Below are 22298 nucleotides of genomic sequence, written 5' to 3' on the forward strand. Positions count from 1 at the left end.
CGGATCAGATGGAGGGAGGAGCCAGGACGGAGACAGGAGGGACTTGGAGCAGGAGGAGGAGCCAGGTCCGCAGCCAACATGATGGCCCACGGTGGAGCCGATGGAGGGAGGAGCCATGGTGGAGGAAGGGCTGATGACTCCAGGGGGATGACTGACAGTGGTGGAGCAGGTGGGAGCGGAGCCCGGGGCGGAGACGGAGAGCCGTAGAGCCAGGGCGATGGGGAGGATCCGGAGGGCCAAGGCGGAGCAGATGGAAGGCCGCGCGGTGGAGCCAGAGCGACCGAGGACCAAGGTGGAGCTGGAGGGAGGGAGGAGCCCAACGGAGGCTGTGGGATGGATCGATGAGGTGCAGCTGGAGGAGTGCAGTCCTGAGGTGATGGTGGGTCGACGACTGACCAAGGCGGAGCCGGAGGGACGAGGGAGCCCGGTGGAGCTGGTAGACTGACGGGCCACGGCGGAGAGGAGGGAGCTAGGATCCATGGTGAAGCCGCTGGGTCAACTGGCCGAGGTGGAGTCTGGGACTCAGAGGCTGGAGGTGGAGACAAGGGATCCTCCAGCCACGACGCCGATGGAAACTGGCAGACCCGCGGCGAACCCACATCACAGATGGAGGGCTGAGGGGCTGAGGGTGGACAGCGGAGGCGATGGTGAAGACTGGTGAAGAGGTGGAGCTGAAGGGAGGGAATTTTGAGCAGTCCGAGGGTTCAGGGATGGTGTGTGCTGCCCACACACACCAAATGGCGACACCCATGACAGGGAGTGTCACAGAAAGGGGAACGACCTCCATGGTCGTTTCAGGATATACAGGGAGTTCATAAACGGCCTCATTGGCCATAACAGGACAGGCAGATATTTCAGAAGAAGATGGAAAACTGGGGATTACTGAATAAAAGTCTATCAAATCCTCAGAGTCCTGCCTTAGCTCACCCTCAGCGGTGGAACAGTGGGAGGGGCTTTCCTCCGCGCTTTCGCTCTCCACTGTTTCATCCACCGCCGCGTGTGTTGTTGCCGGCTCTTGCACCTGGTCAGACGATCGGTGAGGCTCCGGAGCGATCCTCAGCTCTGTCGCTCTTTCTTGCGATGGCTTTTTGGTCGCGGCGGGCTTTGGCTCTCCGTCTGCAGGTGGGCTCTGGCTGACGTTCCGCGCAGCGGGTCTATGGTTGGCTGGGCTCTGGGTCTGGAGTGGGGCCGGCGAGACCGATGGTGAATGGCGAGGCATTGCTCACCAGCACCCACTCCACGAAGGCGGCGAAATCCCCTCGAGGACCATCTCCGGACAATTGCGCTCTGCACGCGGTGTTGATCCTCGTGATGTAAAACAAGCAGAGCGCGTCGTCCGGGTAGCTGGTATCATTGGAAATGTACAGGAATCATCTGGTGTGGTCCTAGAGGAAGAGGAATTTGGGGCGATCCATATGAAAACCAAAAGAAACACTTAATAAATGGGGATACAAACGCCTCTAAACTTCTTTTTTGTGGTCCGGTATTCGCTCACGCATCGTGTAGAGGAAAGGCACACAAAGACGAAGGTCATCTACACAAGAGTTCAATAGAATCCAAGAAGATGATAATCCATGAAGGCAAAGGGAACACACAGAAAAACAACATCAATAATACCGAACCAGGAAGAACTGAAAGGGAGCAACTTAAATACACAGACCAAATGAAGATAATTAACTAACACAGATGAACAGAATGAACTAATCAAAAGGAGAGACAGAAACTAGGTCAAACTCAAAATGGGCATGAAGACAAAAACTAGATGAAAACACAACAAGAGAAGTCCATAACTATGACAATTATATTATAAATATGAATTAATATGTAAAATAAATAGTATTACAATTATAAAATATAATTACGTTGTTCTGTTTAATATATTTTAAAATATAATTTATTATTTTCAGGATTCTTTGATGAATAGAAAGTTCAAAAGAAAAAAAAGTTGGAAATAGAAACCTTTTTTTATATAAATATATTTACTGTCACTTTTGATCAATGTATTGCATCCTTGCTAAATAAAAGTATTAATTTAAAATTTAAATAAAAAAATAAAATACTGATCCTGAACTTATATATTGATTTCAGTATATGTGTATATGAAAAAAGCATACTAAAATAACCCATGTATTAATGAGTATTAACATTCATTAACGTGACAAGGTTCAAAAACATGATGTTAAAGGGATAGTTCACCCAAAAATGAAAATTTGATGTTTATCTGCTTACCCCCAGGGCATCCAAGATGTAGGTGACTTTGTTTCTTCAGTAGAACACAAACGAAGATTTTTAACTCAAACCGTTGCAGTTTGTCAGTCATATAATGTAAGTAAAATGGGAATCACGGATTTGAGAGTCAAAAAAACATACACAAACAAAACCAGATAAAACCCTGCGGCTTGTGACGATACATTGATGTGTAAAGACACGAAACGATTGGTCTGTGCAAGAAACTGAACAGTATTTATATTGTTTTTTACCTCTGATTTACTGCAATGTCCTAACTGTCCTGAGCGCGTTCGCGTCTTCTTCTTCAGCCGGCGCATGACTCGTCTTCTTCATCTTCTTGCTTTACGGCAGATCGCAGACTTATAAGTAGGGCTGTCGCGATTTGTTGATTCTATTCAACTATTCGATTTAAAAAAATCCTCGACTTCATTTTGCCTGCGTCGACTAACCGGCAAAATACCGGAAGTGGTGCATTTCACGGACGAGAATCCATAAAACACATTATTAGACTGTTTTCCAAGGCTGCATGATATATTAAACCCGTTTAAAAATCATAATTAAGCATAACTGTGAATTCACAAACGCTACGATCCGTAAAGCAAGAAGAAGAAGAAGATGCGTCACACGACGGCTGTTGAGAACGCGCTCAGGACAGTTTGGACATTGCAGTAAATCAGAGGTAAAAAAACTATATAAATACTGTTCAGTTTCTTGCACAGACCGATCGTTTCATGTCTTTACACATCAATGTATCGTCACGAGCCGCAGGGTTTCATTTGGTTTTGTTTGTGTATGTTTTTTTGACTCTCAAAGCCATGATTCCCAACCACTTGCATTATACGACTGACAGACTGCAACGGTTTGAGTTAAAAATCTTTGTTTGTGTTCTACTGAAGAAACAAAGTCACCTACATCTTGGATGCCCTGGGGGTAAGCAGATAAACATACATTTTCATTTGATGTACCACTATCCCTTTAAATGTTTGTGTTTCTTAATTGTGATGTGTAATGCATTAAGCTAAAAATTAGTGAATGGAGTTGAACTTTCATTCTGCACTCATAAATACAATAATCCAATGAAATCTTTATAGTCTACGTTATTCTACTATACAGTACGTTCATATACTGTATATTAAAACATCTATAAGGATTTAATGTTCATGTAAAGGTTTGTTCCGCTATGCAGGAGTGCCTAATCAAATAAAAAAAAAAAAAAGTTACATTCTTTATAAGAACTCATCCTTTGAATAGCTTACTTATAGTTGACTCTGCATGACACGACACTCTAATAACCTTTATCACCCGCCTCATACAGAACTTAACACATGTGAAGATACAGACTGCTTCAGAAAGATTCTCTCCAAAAAAATCACCATGGAAACTGCTAAAGTCATAATAGCGCCCCATGTTCAGCTCATCAGTCCTAAAAGACATTTTAATTACATGTTTAGGCTTTTTCAACTTTAAAGCACAGGACAGTAGCAGAAGAGACAGTTGTACCACACGTTGGAGCGACACCCACTAGTCTATGGCTCTGACCTAAAAAACTGTCTGTTGTGGTTTTGAAGAATCTGTACTTGCTGGAATTATAACCTCTGACCTTGTGCCGGTGCTTGTGTACTTCAGCACACAATCTGTATCTGCAAAAAACACTGGAGTTTTACAGTCATTCACAATTCTATACACATCTCTCTCGCCACTTGTGTATTTATAATGCTGAATATTTTGGCTAATTTGATAAGCATATAGTACTCTCAGTTCCATTTAACCAGGTTTAAAGTACAGTATAGAAAATTCTTCATATATTCCATAAAATTGGTACAGAAATGTGACATTTTTTGTGGGCCTGTCAACACTGCTGCATTCACACAACTATTCAGGAGCCCATTTGACGACCAGTGGAATAATGAGCTTTACATACTGTCAGCTGTCTTTATCATCATTAAATATAATTCTCCTCAGGAGAGCTTTGTGCCGTTCGACTGATTACCATACAAAGATAAATCATTACAAATACAATAGAAACATGACAGAGGCAGAGTCATTTCCAATTAGCGCTCTGCACTGAACTGTCAGATGTACTGGAGCTGTATAACGTGAGTGGTTCCTTTCCAGAGATAAAGAAATGCCTGTTAGATGACTGGAAAATACATTTATTTTAACGCTAGAGTCATTTCACCATGTTATCCCTTATGAAAAGTTAAGTGCAAACTGAATGGAATGTTTTCACACACTTAACTGCATGTTAATTGCAATTAAATTAAAATGTATTATTGTTTAAATTATGTTAAATGCACTTATCTGGACCCACTTAAGTATGACTAAAGTACATAATTACTTAATAGTTATTTATATTGTCTTTGAAATATGGTTAAAATACTGCTGAATGTACTGACAAGCATTTATGATAAATGTAAAATGTACTTTAAAGTTTAACTTTTAATTTGACAGTATTAGAAAGTGCACTTTTTAAAAGTGTGTTAAAAGAATCAATCATGAGAGTGTGTTGTTTTAAGTACACTTTTAAGTGGCCTTTTATTTAATCCATATTACATTATCTGCAAATACAGTTTTTGTAAAAATGTAATATTAAGATTAGAAGAACACAACAAGTGTACTTTCCATAAAATTAAGTGCACTTTGTTTTCACAAGGGATTGCTGATTGTGATTGGGGTTTGACACGTCACATGAGATTGCTAATTGCCATACAGTACATAATATTTTAGAACATGGCCTCAAGAAGCATTTGGACTCTGAAGGCACAATTTGACATGTCTGAATGTTGTTGCATGAAAATCTGTAATCATTTTTCCTCATATCAGTCTGTGAGATATATTCTGAGAAAATGGTGATGAAAATTTCATTTTTGGGTGAACTGTCCCTTTAAGTGTCCATACAGATTTTGGGGCCCATCGTGTGCACTCACCCTCTGACTGCTGTGTTCAGTGTTGTGTTATTTATCGATACATAATGACATATAAGGTTCGGTTTGTGTGATTTATGGGATGCATCAGTCAGAGATAATGACTTGTCCTCTCTCAGAGAGATGTCCACTCCCCAGAGAGCCAGACACTCACATCTGTGGCACAGAAAGGCCACATTAACTGTCCCAGGTGTCCTGGTTAATGGCTCAGGCCGTCTCTATGTCATTAGTCACTGAGCTTCATTTATTGGCACCTCCCATTACTAAAACTTTCAGCTTTGAGAGTGATAAAACCAGCTTATTCTGTCACGTTTTGTCTATATAATGATATTTATCAACTCAATAGCTGCTGTGTTTTATTGCATGTTCTCAATTCTGAATCCTTTATAAAGAGACAGTAATGTATAACATCTTCAGTTCTGTATTAGGTTTGATGGATCAAAACAGATATTAATTAAATGTATTGACATATTGAATATGGTCTTTGGGGATGTGTGAAACCTCTGCATGTGGTGGGATCTTAAATACATTATGGACGAGCAGGACGAGCTGGACTTTCTGCACTAATTGGGCACTAATCTCTCTTGTGTCTCTACAATTAGCAGATGCTTTTTGTCCAAAGCAGTATAAAGTGTTCTCCTCCAGAGAAATCCAAGGTTAAGTGCCTCGCCCAACGGCCCTATCTGTCCATCTGTCTGTAGAATTTGATGTCAGTTATAGATGTTAATTGAAATGTTGAGGAACCTCGACTGTGTGCTCTCTTATTATCATCCTATTTTCTGCAACATATTTTTTAAAGAAAAAATATATATATTCAAGAAAGGAAAAAAAACGACAAATACAGTAATATTTCTTAATAACTTGCTATTGTAGAACACTGGAAACATGACTAAATTAGATCCTTTCAAACCCAAATTTGGTGAAATGTTTTATCCTTTGTGGAAAAGAAGTGTGCTTAATTGTGTTGAATGTGCTCTTTTAATGTACCTATCATGTTTTAAAAGTACATTAAAAAATACTTGCAAATATAAAATTAATGAAAACATCTCTTTAAGTTCACTATAGTGGCCTTTTATTTCATTAAATACACTATAGGTGCACTTTTTATACTGCACTTTGTAATAATGTCAAAAACGTTTTAAAGTACATTTTAAATCATTATGTTTTAATGATCTTGTCACAAATCAAGCCTCTGTGGCTCCCTCCGATCACCACCAGAGGGCTCCGTCACCTGAGTACTGACCATTCTCCGGACTTCAATTCCCACAACGCTGTGTGTGGGACTGATTACCTGCACACCTGCACCTCATTCCCGGGACTTATTTAAGCAGCTCTCAATCTCTCACTCATTGTGGAGTCTTGTTTTGCTGTGGCTAACATTTCATTTTACTGCAATCCTTCCGTCTCCCTTCGTCTGACACGAGCACACTGCCTCCTAATCCTTTACCGACTACTTCCACATCAACCTCCGCCACGGCCAGTCCTCGCCTGGCTTTTCCTGAGAAATTCGATGGCTCTCCTAAGTGCAGAGTCCATTCGTCTATTCCTCGTTCAGTTACCTCAGAACCCTGTGATTCTTGGACTTCCCTGGCTACAAATGCATGATCCACAAATTTCATGGACTGAGAAACAGATAATCCAGTGGTTCGACTGCTGTCTCCAACAGTGTGTTCAAACTATTCCCCAAAAACTGCACGTTGGCGCTGTTCTATTGGAACCCTCTTCCATTCCCAGTCTCCCACCAGAATATAACGACCTGACCGAGGCTTTCAGTAAGAATAAGGCTTCTCAACTTCCACCTCATCGCTCTAGTGACTGCGCCATTGATCTCCTACCCAGCACAACACCTCCTAAGGGCAGAGTCTTTCCATTATCACAACTGGAATCAGAACCCATGAAATCTTACATTGAAGAGGAGCTGGCTAAGGGTTTCATCCGACCTTCTACCTCTCCGGCTTCTGCCGGGTTTTTCTTCATATGCAATGTCCTTGCATCGAGTTCCATTACCCGTTTTCTCTGGTTCCAGCAGCCCTTGAACAGCTCCGCACCGCCAAGTATTTCACCAAGCTCAACCTCCGCAGTGCATACAATCTCATTCGAATCCGTGAGGGTGACAAATGGAAAATGGCATTCTCCACCACATCAAGGCACTATGAATACTTGGTTATGCCGTTCGGGCTGGTTAGTAGTTCTTCAGTCTTCCAAGCCTTCATCAACGACGTGTTCCGAGACTTGCTAAATCGATGGGTCATAGTTTATATTGCATTATATTCCTTTGATGCTCATGTCCAACATGTAAGATCTGTACTGCAACGTCTGATATCACATCAATTGTACGCCAAAGCAAAGTGTGAATTTCATCAGCCTGCTGTCTCCTTCCTCGGCTACATCATCAGCTCAGAGGGAGTCGCTGTGGATTCAGGCAGTACTGAAGTGGCCTCAGCCCTCCTCAATCAAGGAACTACAGGGGTTCGCTAAATTCTACAGACGCTTTATCAAGAATTTCAGCACTATTGCAGCAAGGGTGGGGGTGGGGGGGGAGGCACGCAACACTTATCCTGGTCTCCGGCAGCCTTAAAGGCCTTTCAACATCTGAAGGAACGATTCATTCATTCAACAGGTCATTCAATGGGTCCACTCTTCCCCCAGCTCCGGCCATCCCGGTATCGCAGACACCATCCAATTTCTTTCCAGTTGCTTCTGGTGGCCCACTTTACAATCAGATACTATCACCTTCATTCATGACTGCCCTACCTGTAATATCTCTAAATCTTCCCGACAACTAACTGCTGGACTGCTACAACCATTACCGGTCCCACAACGCCCTTGGTCACACATTGCCATAGATTTCGTCACTGACCTTCCTAATTCCATGGGTCACATTACCATTACCATTTCACGGGTGATTGAACTCTACCTATTAGTTTTTGAGTACTTATTAATAAAGCTGCACAGGGATCCCAACTCTGACTCATTGTTACTTATCTGTTGTCATGCTTTAAAGAAGTGCACATTTTAACCCTTTAACTGTCACCCGTCCCCTCTGTGGGACGCCTAAGTTTACTTCACTATATTAAAATTAAATCCTAATCTAATCATGACAAACTATATATCGTTGGAAAGTTCTAAGACTCCTAAATAGATATTTTACCAATGTTTTTGTTAAAAATTATGTAGGAAAAGTAATAGATTAATTTATGACAAGAGTGCACCTCAAAAATCTACATCATAACAGGAGTTCTGACCTTTGTCAAAAAAAGTCTTCTTTGTTGCCTTTTTCTCTATCACACTTTAGAAATCATCAGAAATGATATATTAATTGAAAGCTTTAAATCTCAAAATTCATCCCTTGAAACCCATTTTAAAATCAAACATTGCATTACCATGAAAATGGTACATCAATATCATGTTACAAAATGTTTTCGTTCATGAATTATACAAATTTAAGTTTGGATCGTGCACTTTCACGTCTTAAAAAATGTTAAAAAATGTGAGTGACAGTTAAAGGGTTAAACTGTTGAGTAATATACTAAAGCACATGTAAAAGACTTTATTAGAATTATAGTGTTATTCAATATTACATGTATAGTTTATATTTATATTAAATGTAGTAAAATGCATCTTTATTTGAAATGTGTAATTACAAATATACTTAAATACATGACATACAATTTTCAATAGAAATGACATAAAAGTAGATTTTAATTTACTATAAATGCTCGTCTGTATTCAGTTCTACACTCATTACACTTAGTATCCATATTTCAAAGACAATATAATTAAATCTCAAATTACATATAAAATGTACTTAAGTCCTACTCAAGTGGGTCAAAAATGTACAGTATTTAATAAACATTTAAACAATAATACATTTTCATTTAAATTGAATTAACATGTAATTAAGGGTCCAAAAATGTTACATTCAGTTCACACTTCAGTATATTCTTTTAAATGGATATTTCTGTAATAAGCACTCTTTTTAAATTCTTTTTAAGTCTATTATCTTTAACATTGCGAAGTTAGCGTTTTTATATTAATGAAGACATGTATGATGAAGGTATAAAAATGCATTGCGTATAGTATGAAAGACTACCGGTGAACTGTATACTATAAGAGGTGGTACCTGTGATAGTATTTGAAATGTTTTAAGTGTGTGTATATCATAAGCTCTGTGTGACCTGTGTGTGCCGTCTGATCTTTGATTCAGAAATATTGATTTAATCCAGCGTAATCCTTTCTGATCTGCAGTCAGAGCTGATTAAAGAGATTACGGACGACACTCCAAACTCTTCCTCTGGAACTGCTTTTCTTATTTGTGCTCAGATGAGTCCATCGTTCTGGGCTGCAACTCTAAAGCTAAACTAGATTTTAGGTGGCTATGGCAAGAAATTTCATTGGATGTTTAGGCACGAAAGAGAAAAACCTTGAGAGCAAGCAGACTCAGCTGGGGGACGAGGTTTATGGTGTTTTTCATGTGTGTAATAATGTGTGCCGTTGCTCAAAGCTCATGTTAGTGATGTCTCTTATAGCTTTTACATCACTGAGCAAATGTGTGTGTGTGTGTGTGTGTGTGTTCGTGCGTGTTTGCGTATATTATTCATATATGACCAACTCTTTTACCCATAAGAAATGTTTTTTCACAATCCATTTACCTCCACGTTCTGAAATGAAATGGGATATCCAACCAAAAAATAGGACAGGACTTGATTTGATCCATCAGGAGTTGATTGGATCATAAGAAATGTTTCTGTATAGCAAGTGATTAGCAGAGAAGGGCTGAAAAAGTAACATTTGTCAAGCAAGAAAAAAAGGAAAGCTTTGCTGAAAGTCTGCGAAGACAAACATTTTTTGGAATAACTGATTTGGAATTACTGATGAAGCTTGCACGAAAAGACCAGGAGTACGTACCTAGTAATTGGGGTCAAATTTAGTTTCATGTTAACATTATTTTTTTTAATGTATTTTAAGTAATTTATTAATTTCTTGGTTTCTTTTCAGTGTCTTTGTGCCACGTCTCGTATGTGACTGGAGTGTTTGTATCTTTCAGAATTATCGTCAGTGTATGGCTGGTCTGCTGGTCCCTCCCTATGGTGTTATGGAGAGCGGCCCAAATGCTGACAGTAAGTACAAACACTTGGCTTTGTTCACCCAACAATGATAATTCTGCTGTAATTTTTTGTTCCACACATGTGCGACTTTCATTCTTCTGTGGAGCACAGAAGATAAGTTTTGACGAATTTCTGAACTCTTCCCCCCCCCCCATAAAACTAAAGCATATTGTGTTGAAGGTCTGTAAAAATTCAAGCAAAAATCAGATTGAAAGTATCATATACAGTAACGTATGTGCTTGTTAAATGTCCTCTGAAGTCATACAATAGCTTTTTGTGAGAACAATACCAAAACATACACCAAAAGTTTGGTGTCGGTAAGATTTTCTCATGTTTTCATGTCTCTTATTCTCACCAAAGCTGCATTTATTTATTATCAAAAAATACAGAAAAAAACGGTAATATTGTGAAATATTATTCCAATTTAAATAACTGTTTTGTATTTGAATATATCTTAAAATGTAATTTATTCCTGTGTTCAAAGCTACATTATCAGCATCATTACTCCAGTCTTCAGATCTTTCAGAAATTATAATAATATGCTAATTTGCTGCTCAAGAAACATTTCTGATCACTATCAATGTTGAAAACAGTTGTGCTGCTTAAGATTTTTGTTGATAAATTTTTTTTTTCAGGATTCTTTGATGAATGGAAAGTTCAAAAGAACAGCATTTATTTGAAATAGAAATCTTTTGCAACATTATACGTGTCTTTACAGTCACATTAATCAATTTAATGCATGCTTTGCTTAATAAAACTCTCAATTTATATAAAATAAAAAACTTACTGACCCTGAAGTTTTGACCAGTAGCATCTTTCATTCCCTTCTGCTGTAACTCTTATTCTTCGTTTGTGCTTCTGCATAATCAAGCTTGGCACATTGCGATCCGCTCTTGATAAGAAGAGGGTTTTATTTTTATTTTTTGCTGATAAGGTGCTGAATAAAATCATTTTAAGTGAACTAGCATGTTTTAAACTTTTAAAACGGTTCTTTTTGTCTGAGATTTCTATGCTGATGTGTGTAGTTCAGTAGGTGTCGGATGTTCTCAATGTATATAAATAGTGATGTGCTGGAGTTATTGTTCCTGAAGGAGAAAGCTTTTGTAGTGTGTGCAATGCTCCCCACAGCCCCTCAGGACCCATCACTGAAGATTACACACATCCTGCAGCCCCATGAAGACTTTACACACTATATTTAATCTTCTTTCTTAACTATCACTTCTGCTGAATCTGTATCTTCGATACATTTTACTCTTGCCTTGACTAAATGATGCTGCTCAATATTTATCTTTTGTATTTATCACAAATTTTTTTTTGTTGTATTTGTTCACAAGGAATGCCTGACAAAGACAATCTGAGCAACAGTTCTCCCGGATCATCATCCAAACACTTAAATAAGGTTTGTTTTAATCTTATGTCTCTTTCATCTCTTCAGTCAGGCCACATGTTCACTCTTCTGTCCAAAATCGTGACCATCTGAGGTCAGTATCTGTCATGAAAAGTCTGTCATCCTCATTTACTCACCCTCATGTCTTGAGTGCTGTTGAGCTCCAGAAAGCACAATAAAAGGACAATAAAATATCTTCAAAATATGGGAAACACTTAAAGGGATAGTTCACCCAAAAATGAAAATGTGATGTTTATCTGCTTACCCCCAGGGCATCCACAGTGTGAAGTGTGTCTAGTAATAATCACTGTGGAGTTTGATTGTGGGACATGTGTTGCTGTAGATGTACAGTCTGGTTGAGGATGGTCATGAATAATGTAAACGGTTTGGTTAAAAATGCAGCACACTGGCCCTGGACCAGCGGCAGGAGGGAATGCAGAGCCCCAGACGTGCCTGCTGCCCGAAGCGCTGAGAAACACTGCAGTATGACACGATCACATGCATTATTATGTAATATGAGAAGAGAGTAGCTGGACATCAGCAGAATTCTACACAAGCTGCTCGTGATTACATTTGTTCTGATATTAATGCTAGTGGGTTTGTTATGACAAATTTTCACTTTCAAAGGAGTAATCAAAGCATGTGTGCAACCAATATTTACTTGCCAAAATTTTGTGGCACGTGAAAGAAACAGTAATTAAATGAATATATTAATGAAATCATAAAGGTATAAAGGTTCAAGTAAATGAATGAATGGATGAATTAATGATCAAACAAACGAATGAATTATCAAACGAATTAATGATTGATTGCATGAATGAATGAAAGTGTGAAAATAGAAATTAAGGGTAAACATGGAGATTATTTATTTGTCTTTTCCCCATGCTGTAGAAAATGTGCAAATGTTGCTTTCCAAGTATCACAATTTGATGTCATGTTTAATTTTTTTAAATAGAGGGTGACATTTAATTATTGAATCTCCTGCACTAAACTATCATTCAAAGCTAGTGGAGTCCTGATATTGTAAATTATTTATAGAAAGGTCATGCCTCAGCAAATGAGATGTTATAATATTGCTCACTATGCATTTTACCTTATATATGGAGTCAGTCTGGCTGAATATTTCACAGAAAGCAGTCATTTATTATTGAAAAGTTTTACAGTTTACTCTGTCACCCAGCAGCAATATACAGTAAAACTCTCTGCCAATATTTCACTGTGTTGTATAAAGGTTAACAAAAGACTAAAGAATAAACCTAAAGGTCCCACATCCACCTCATCCTCATCCTTTTTCATGAATGTTTTCCAGAAATCATTCATTCAGAGTCCCACCAAACTTCACCCCGAATCCATTACTCGGGTATTACAGCCATCCTGTTATCAGTCTGACAGCTGTCAGTCACAGTGTTGAGTTGTGTGACATTATACATTATGTGTTATGTATAGAGTGGTAGAGACAAGGAACTACCAGTGTCCAGCAAAGCTTTCAGAGAATGTCCGTTAACAGAAATGTCCAAAACCATTTGACTAGTTTGTCCCTCCCCACCAAAGTCAGTGACCTTGTCTTCCTCTCTAGGGGCATAACAAAATCCAGTCAATTTGGACTTCCTTACAGGGCACACTGAAGCCTTGTGCCCTGGCTGCTGACATGAAAAACAAATGAGCCGTTGACCAGTTGTAATTTTAAGCCCTTGTGTACCTGCTGTAATCTCTTGGGGTTGGTGGCTCAGTTCAGACCCATGACCACTAGCATGTTGGGTGTAACGTGCTTTACCTTTAGGGGGTTGAGAACGTGGAACAGTTCCATGAGCGTTCATGTACTGCTGGGCCAACTTGGCGGCTTCCAGTCCTGATGTTGGCTCGTGCTCCTTCACCCAGGTTCGGCTATCGAACGGGAACACTCGAAGCAACTGTTCCAAGATCAGTGTGCACCCGCTCGCTGATGGCTAAACAGCAGGGTTAGGAATGAGGTAAGAGTGTATGTATATGTATTTAAATATGTGTGCCAGTACTGCCGTTTCCAACGCTGAAGATCAACTCTTCACACAGTGCAACAGTGAAAAGGGACCCCTTTCAAACTGTGTCGCGTTCCAAACGTTGTTTAAGCGACATACACCGGTATTGCGGTATTTAAAAAATTAATATCATAACAAAAATAAACACCGGTATTCGGTATGAACCGGTATACTGCCCAGCACTATGTGCTGTATTCATTATTATATCATTTTCTTATAAATTATTTATACAATTTATTGTATTCTTATCTTTTATAGTTAATTATTTTATTTTAAGTCATTAAAGACTGATCCCTGTGTTGAGTGGTTCAATGGATTACCTGTATTCTGTGTGTGTGTGTGTGTGTGTGTGTGTAGGCAGTGCTGTATGGGCATGGAGCTCGTTGATTGGCTGATGCAGCACACTTCCTGTGTTCACTCTCGTGTTCAGGCTGTAGGGATGTGGCAGGTGCTGCTGGAGGAGGGAGTCCTAAACCACGGTGAGTGTGCCATACTCATACACTAACAGTCAAAAGTGTTTTTTTTTATATACTTTTATTCAGCAAGGACACATTAAGCTAATTAGGCTAATCAAAAGTTACAGATAAGACACTGATAATGTTACGAAAAAAATCTATTTCAATGTTGTTCTTTTGAATTTTCTTTTTTCAAAGAATCAGGGTTTCCACAAAAAAAATAAAAAATGATGCAGCACAACTGTTTTCAACATTGATAATAATCAGAAATGTTTCTTGAGCAGCAAATCAGCATATTAGAATGATTTCTGAAGGATCATGTGACACTGAAGACTGGAGTAATGATGCTGAAAATTCAGCTTTGATTATAGGAATAAATTACATACATTTACTATGAGGGATGTAGCGATTTTAAAACAAGCCTCAAATCAAATAAATAAGTAACACAAATAAAATAAATCTCTTCATATAAACAAACTAAGGCTTTGTCTGTGCTCTTTCCATTTAAAATTAGAGGCAATCATTTCCAAACAATGATATAATTATGTTTAATAATCATTAAACATAATAATAATAATCATTATCCAAACAAAGATGCTGCATACATGCAACATGAGCAGTTTTTAATCTAAATTAGATTGTATAATTTCGAAATTTGAAGCAAAAACAATGGTTTGACTTCAGTTTTGTTTAATTATGCATAAAAAATATCTGCATGAAACAGAAACAGCAGACGAGCTGAATGAGACGCAGATTCACTCTCTGCCAGCAGGTGGCGCTTAAAGCGTTTCCTTGGTTTCCGCTGCAAAAACAAAGCAGCGCTGCACTTACTTTAATATGCATTATACAGAGGCAAGATGAAAAGAAAAAATACCATCTAAACTTTTCTAAAGACAGTAAGTTCCCCGCAGACATGGATTCATATAAACTCCTAACCCTAGATGAATCGTGATTTGTTTAGCATCTCAACCGATTTGAATAGTCACATATTTGAATCGATTTTCAACCGGCTCGCGGTTAATCGTTACATCCCTATTTACTATATATTCAAATTGCAAACAGTTTTTTTTTAATTGAAATAATATTTTACAGTATTATTGTTTTTACTGTATTTTAAATCAAATAAATGCAGTCTTGGTGAGCATAATTTTTTATGTTATTTCAAAAACATAAAAAAAAAAATCTTACTAAGCTCAAGGGTAGTGTACATGGTTAATCACCCATTACATGCAGGCCAGTCATTGATTAATGCAGTAAATCACAGAACAATTATTGAACTTAAAACAATATTGAACTAAATAATTAACTGAATAATGACACCATTGCCTTCTGTAGAGCTGCTTTACAGTTGAAATTGAAGTATTTTCGTAATTGATGAATTTTACAACATTGCTATTTTCCTTTTTATTCATGTGAAGCTGCTTTGAAACAATCCGTATTGTATAAAGCGCTATATAAATACTTGTGACTTTACAGCATAACACATGAGCACAGTTTGTGGGAGCTCTTAATTAAGATCTATAATGCAGATGATAATTTCTCCTTACACTCTTAGAAAAAGGGGACACAAGCTGTCACCGGGGCGGTACCTTTCAAAGGGTACAACTACAACTGTGCATATTAGTATCATAAAGGTACATATTTGTACCTTTTGAAAAGGTTCCACCCCAGTGACAGCTTTTGTCCCCTTTTTCTCAGAGAGTGTAGAATGAGCCACACAAGAGCTCAAGAGTTCACACTACAGATGTTGGTCTTCATTACCAGTTTGTTCTGTGTGTCTCCGGTTCTGTGTTTCGCTGCAGTGGACCAGGAGCTGAGTTTCCAAGATAAGTATCTGTTTTATCGCTTCCTGGACGATGAGACCGAGGACGCACCCCTCCCCACTGAGGAGGAGAAGAAAGAGAGTGATGAAGAACTACAGGACACCCTCCTGCTCCTCTCTCAGATCGGACCTGACGCCCATCTGCGAATGATCCTGAGTAAACAGTAGGTTCTCCCTCAGAAGCAGCAGCCTGTTACGTCCCCCAGAAGACTCTGGGTTATTAAGAGAAGTGCCTCCAAGTGATCTGATCTGTATCTGCTACTGTTTGGCTGCTTTCCTATGAACTTTCCCACAATTCTGATTGTCTGAAAGTCTCTAAAGGCAGATTAGACTTTTATATGCATGCTGTAACTGAAAGAGAGACCTTTTAAAGGTCCTGGAGGATGTAATGTCTGCACCAGGACAAAACTTTTTAAAATGTCAGAATAAGTTTCAGAGTCATCATTGACATCAGTGTCCTCTCTGCCTGTCACTGCAGGCCTGGCCAGAGGACAGTAGATGACCTGGAGATCATTTATGAGGAGCTGCTGCATATTAAAGCCTTGTCACATCTGTCCACCACTGTAAGTACACATTATATGAAGTTTGAGGAAATTAGTTTGGTGTACACACATTTCAGTAAAAGAACGATTGAGACAAATTGAAAATTCGGTAACACTTTATTTTAAGGTGTCCTTGTTACACATGTTACATGTACTTACTATTATAATAACAATTAATTATACATTATTACATGCAAGTAAACCTAAGCCAAACCCTAATCCTAACCCTAACCAGATAGTAAATACATGTAGTTAATTAATATTACTCAGTACTTAAATATATTATTACACTGTAACAAGGACAACTTAAAATAAAGTGTAACCGAAAATTCTGTGCAACATAAAGGCAGAACTTTTGCAGAATGTTCAAGCTTCTGTTTCTCATGAAATGAAAGTGAATGGGAAGCGATGCTGTTTATCTTCATAAAACGAGTCCTTACCACCCATACCCTTTTGAAAAAGAAGTGTGCTTAATTGTATTGCATGTGCTCTTGTAGTGTACTTCAAATCTTAAAACTGTACTTCCAGATAATAAATGAATGAGATAAAAGGCCGCTTAAGTGTACTTAAAGTAAGTACAGTTTTATGACTTTGTTTCTTAAAAAGTTCACTTTGTAATGATGTCAAATTTGTACTTTAAAGTACATAATGTTTTAATAGTTAAAGTACATAATGTTTAATCGTGTCATGGTTTAAAGAACAGGCTTATTTTGATGTGTTAACTAACATAGTAAAGCTCATGTAAAGTACTTGATTATATATATGTACATGATATATATAACTGTCAATATTACATTTAAAATTTGTATATTTTTATATGTACTAACTGCAACTTCACCTTTTCAAATGTGTAATTACAAATGTATTTAAATACATGACATACTATGCTATCTCATTAACATAGTTTGCCATAAATGCTTGTCAGTACATTCAGCAGTACTTTAACCATATTTCAAAGACAAGAGAAGTCCTACTTAAGTGGGGCAAAAAGACTTTAAAGTTCAGCTAATTGCATTCAATATTTTAAACTGTAATATATTTTCATTTAGTTACAATTAGCATGCAATTAAGTGTCCGAAAACATTGCATTCAGTTTGGCCGCATATTCTTTTAAAGTATATTATTTCCATAATAAGTACACTTCTCAAAGGTGTACTGTAATAGTGCGATTTTTGCACTAGTATACACAAGTGTGCACTATATTCACCATACAGTAGCTTGTGTGAAGAAACAGACAAAAATATAAGTCATTATTCCCTGAAAAGGGTTTGACTTCCACAGTGAGAACAAAAAGTGTCATTTAACACCTTTGGTGATGTAAGATTTTCAGTAAATACCAAATTTTGGTCTGTTTTTCACACTTATTGTGTTCCGCAGAGAAAGGAAACAGGTTATATGGGTTTGGAATCACATACATGTGTATAAAAAACGACAGAACTATTCCATTAATGCCTGAATAAATGGAAGCTGAGCTTGATTATGTGTGTATTGTTTAAAAAAAATTATCTGCTTCTAGTAATTTCATAATTACATGGTGACATTAGTTTCATCACTAGAATAGACTCTGTTGTGTTTTCTCCTCAGGTGAAGAGGGAACTTGCTGGTGTTCTGATATTTGAGTCCCACGCCAAAGCAGGCACAGTGTGTAAGTGTCAAAATCATTATACCACACTAAACAGCTTTAAATGAGTGCTGAATTTCAGTGTGTGATTATTATTTGTCTAAAGCAGTACTTTAACCATATTTCAAAGACAAGAGAAGTCCTACTTAAGTGGGGCAAAAAGACTTTAAAGTTCAGCTAATTGCATTCAATATTTTAAACTGTAATATATTTTCATTTAGTTACAATTAGCATGCAATTAAGTGTCCGAAAACATTGCATTCAGTTTGGCCGCATATTCTTTTAAAGTATATTATTTCCATAATAAGTACACTTCTCAAAGGTGTACTGTAATAGTGCGATTTTTGCACTAGTATACACAAGTGTGCACTATATTCACCATACAGTAGCTTGTGTGAAGAAACAGACAAAAATATAAGTCATTATTCCCTGAAAAGGGTTTGACTTCCACAGTGAGAACAAAAAGTGTCATTTAACACCTTTGGTGATGTAAGATTTTCAGTAAATACCAAATTTTGGTCTGTTTTTCACACTTATTGTGTTCCGCAGAGAAAGGAAACAGGTTATATGGGTTTGGAATCACATACATGTGTATAAAAAACGACAGAACTATTCCATTAATGCCTGAATAAATGGAAGCTGAGCTTGATTATGTGTGTATTGTTTAAAAAAAATTATCTGCTTCTAGTAATTTCATAATTACATGGTGACATTAGTTTCATCACTAGAATAGACTCTGTTGTGTTTTCTCCTCAGGTGAAGAGGGAACTTGCTGGTGTTCTGATATTTGAGTCCCACGCCAAAGCAGGCACAGTGTGTAAGTGTCAAAATCATTATACCACACTAAACAGCTTTAAATGAGTGCTGAATTTCAGTGTGTGATTATTATTTGTCTAATATGTGTCTGTGTTCTGCACAGAGTTTGATGTTCATTATCGATCTCTTTTGTTCCTAGTGTTTAATCAAGGGGAGGAGGGCACATCATGGTACATCATCCTGAAGGGCTCCATTAACGTGGTGATCTATGGAAAGGTCAGACTAGTAATTCCCTAATAATGCTCCACATTCAGCAGACTAATTAAGCGTTTCATGTGTGATAATGCAGACCAGCTAATCACTCACAAGCCAATTCTAGTACATGCAGACTGTGCCAGGAAAGTGTGTGTGTGTGCAAATTGTATTACAGCTGGAATATGTTTTCATAACTGTCTGTGCTCTTTGCTGGTTTGTCTGGCAGACGGCAGCAGGCTGTTTAGATGTCATGTCTCGTTTCAGGGTGTAGTTTGCACGTTACATGAGGGAGATGACTTCGGGAAGCTGGCTCTGGTCAATGACGCACCTCGGGCAGCGTCTATCGTACTGAGAGAGGACAACTGCCACTTTCTGAGAGTGGATAAAGAAGACTTCAACAGAATCCTCAGGGTCAGGGGTCATTATTCACAACAAAACAAATGCCCTACACTTAGAAAAGTGCTTTGTCAGATACCCTAAACTTCAAAAAGTGCTAACCTGCAATTGTTGCCATATAAATTTTGTTTTGTTGGTGCAATATTTAAGTTCATTCAGTCATTCTAAATAATATTGTGGACTGTAAATTAAATTAAATTAAATTAAATAATGTGCTTAATTTAGATGTTGTTAGATCTAAATTAAGTAGTTTTATTTAAGATATATAACAGATTTATAATGTAATGCCATGGTACACAGATGCATACACTACCAGTTATGCTGAAATGTTTAAAATTAATTCATAGACAAATCTAAATGGTACCAGTGTTAGTAGTATGATTTACATACTATTATAGTATATATTGATATTTAGCTTTTATTTTTAGATTTTCAGTCTTTATTTTAATATTAGTTTAAGTTTAAGTCATTTTGAAATGTGCTTTGTAAATTTTTTTAATAGTTTTATTTAGCTTTAATTTATTTTATTTCAGTTTTAGTTTTAATTTCAGTTATTTCAGTGCTTCAACCTATTTTATTCCAGGTAGTTGCCAAAACAACATTTCTAATTGTTGTTTAAGTTTTTTAAGTTTTAAGAAGTTTTTCCATGTAATATTTATATTTTATTTCAGCTTTATTTACCAAAAATGATTTTAAATGTATTACATTTAGTTAACAATAACAACTTGAATCTACCATTGGTATTTTAGTATAATTTATACTTTTTTATATTTTTGTTAATATTTTGACTGCTTTTATTTTATATCTTTTGTTTTGACTTTAATTTTATAGTTTTAGTAATTTTGTTGTGCATTGATTTTATGTTTTAAGTTTTAGTTTTAGCAAACAATAATAACGTCACTAGGTTACAAATGTAACCCTAGTTCCCCGAGGGAACGAGACGCTGCGTCGAAACGCTTTGGGAACGCGTTTGCGTGACCACGCTCTGAAACACATGTGCAATCAGTCCAACGGAATCGTGTGACGTAGCGACCAGGAAGTATAAAAGCACATGCGGTGGAGACAGCGGCAGCTTCTGGATTGAGAAGGAAGCGCTCGCAGGGATGCAGGAAGTATGGCAATGAGACACAGCGTCTCGTTCCCTCGGGGAACTAGGGTTACATACGTAACCTAGTGACGTTCCCCTTCAGGAACTCAAGCTGCGTCAAAATGATTTGGGAACGAGTATGCCCACGTCCCCAGAATGACCAATCCCTGCCTAGTGTGGATCGACACAGCTAGGTCGAGAGGACTGAGGAGCCAGGAGTGGCATGAAGGTCAAGGCTATAGAACCTGACGAAGGTCAGAGGGGTGGACCATCCCACAGCGTCACAAATGTTGTGCATAGAAACACTGGACGAGAAGGCCTTGGAGGCCGCCATACCTCTAGTGGAATGAGCCCTGACCCCCAATGGAGAGGGGAGTCAAGACAAGATGGGGCCACTGAAAGGTCCTGAAGGTCACTGACTCTTTTCGAGGAAGAGATGGCTATCAGAAATGCAGTCTTGATAGTGAGAAACCTCAATGAAACCTCTTCCAGGGGTTCAAAAGGAGCTTTAGAAAGGGCCTCTAGAACCACAGTCAAATCCCAAGAAGGCATTCTAGGGTGTACCGGAGTTCCTCCCCAAAGACTGCTCGCCCAGAGGGTCCCAGATGGTAAGCAGCAATAGCAGCCACGTAAACTTTCAAAGTGGAGGGGGATAACCCTGTGGCAAACGGATCTTGTACAAATTCCAGCACTGGGCCAACAGGGCAGTTAACTGGGTCTAACTGACGGTTGTCACACCATGAAGTGAAGAGATGCCACTTAGCATTATACGATTTCCTCGTGGAGGGAGCTCTGGACTGGAGTATGGTCTCCACTACCTCAGTAGAGAGACCGGAAGCTAAGAGTTGTGCCCCTTCAGGGGCCACACCCTCAGTTTCCACAACTCCGGACAGTGGTGAAAGATAGTGCGCCCCGCCTGAGAGAGGAGATCCCGACAGACGGGAATCTCCCATGGAGAATCTTCAGGTAGGGCTACCAGGTCCACAAACCATGGCTGGCCCGGCCAGTACGGGGCTACTAACAGGAGATGAACCCCATCCCGGCGAACTCTCTCCAGAACTCTCGGGAGCAGAGCAATCGGGGGGAAGGCGTACAGACGAAGCCTCAGCCACGTCTGTACCATGGCATCCAGCCCAAACAGCCTAGCCGTGTGACCTTGATCATACAAAACGGGTTGCCCCTCGGGGCAGTCCTGAGCCACCACTGCAAGGGTCTCATGTACAACAGGCCAAAAGGTATCACGTTGGACACAGCTGCCATCAGACCCAACAGTCTCTGAAACTGTATGACAGTGATTGACTGGCCTTCTCTCACTCTCTTGACTGCTGTGAGGATCGACTCGATCCAAGCAGGAGACAGACGTGCCTGCATCATGGTTGAATCCCACACCACACCTAGATAAGTGGTCCTCTGTACTGGAGAAAGCACACTTTTCTTTGCGTTTAGTCTTAACCCCAACCGTTTCATGTGAGCAAGAATGACATATCAATGCCAAACCGCTATCTGCTCTGATTGAACTAGTATCAACCAATCATCGATGTAATTCAGTATGCGGATGCCCTGGAGTCGCAGTGGAGCCAGAGCAGCATCCACACACTTCGTGAAAGTGCGGGGTGAGAGTGATAGACCGAACGGAAGAACTCGATATTGGTATGCCTCGCCCCCGAAAGCAAACCTCAGGAACTTCCTGTGTTGAGGAAG

At 38.8% G+C, this 22298-nt stretch overlaps 1 protein-coding gene across 1 annotated transcript in view; it reads left to right on the plus strand.

The window, feature by feature from the left end:
- LOC107718455 (rap guanine nucleotide exchange factor 4-like) overlaps positions 1-22298 on the plus strand; it is a 103687-nt gene that overhangs the window by 60153 nt on the left and 21236 nt on the right. Inside the window, exons 5-14 of the mRNA XM_016525534.1 lie at positions 10201-10273; positions 11596-11660; positions 12958-13008; positions 13429-13526; positions 14021-14142; positions 15921-16104; positions 16419-16503; positions 18067-18127; positions 19059-19135; positions 19379-19525. Of these exons, the coding sequence (XP_016381020.1) occupies positions 10201-10273; positions 11596-11660; positions 12958-13008; positions 13429-13526; positions 14021-14142; positions 15921-16104; positions 16419-16503; positions 18067-18127; positions 19059-19135; positions 19379-19525 (963 nt within the window). The remainder of the gene's footprint in view (positions 1-10200; positions 10274-11595; positions 11661-12957; positions 13009-13428; positions 13527-14020; positions 14143-15920; positions 16105-16418; positions 16504-18066; positions 18128-19058; positions 19136-19378; positions 19526-22298) is intronic.

The sequence above is a fragment of the Sinocyclocheilus rhinocerous genome, unplaced genomic scaffold (assembly GCF_001515625.1).
Source record: "Sinocyclocheilus rhinocerous isolate Xijiao unplaced genomic scaffold, SAMN03320098_v1.1 scaffold2077, whole genome shotgun sequence".
NCBI lineage: Eukaryota > Metazoa > Chordata > Actinopteri > Cypriniformes > Cyprinidae > Sinocyclocheilus > Sinocyclocheilus rhinocerous.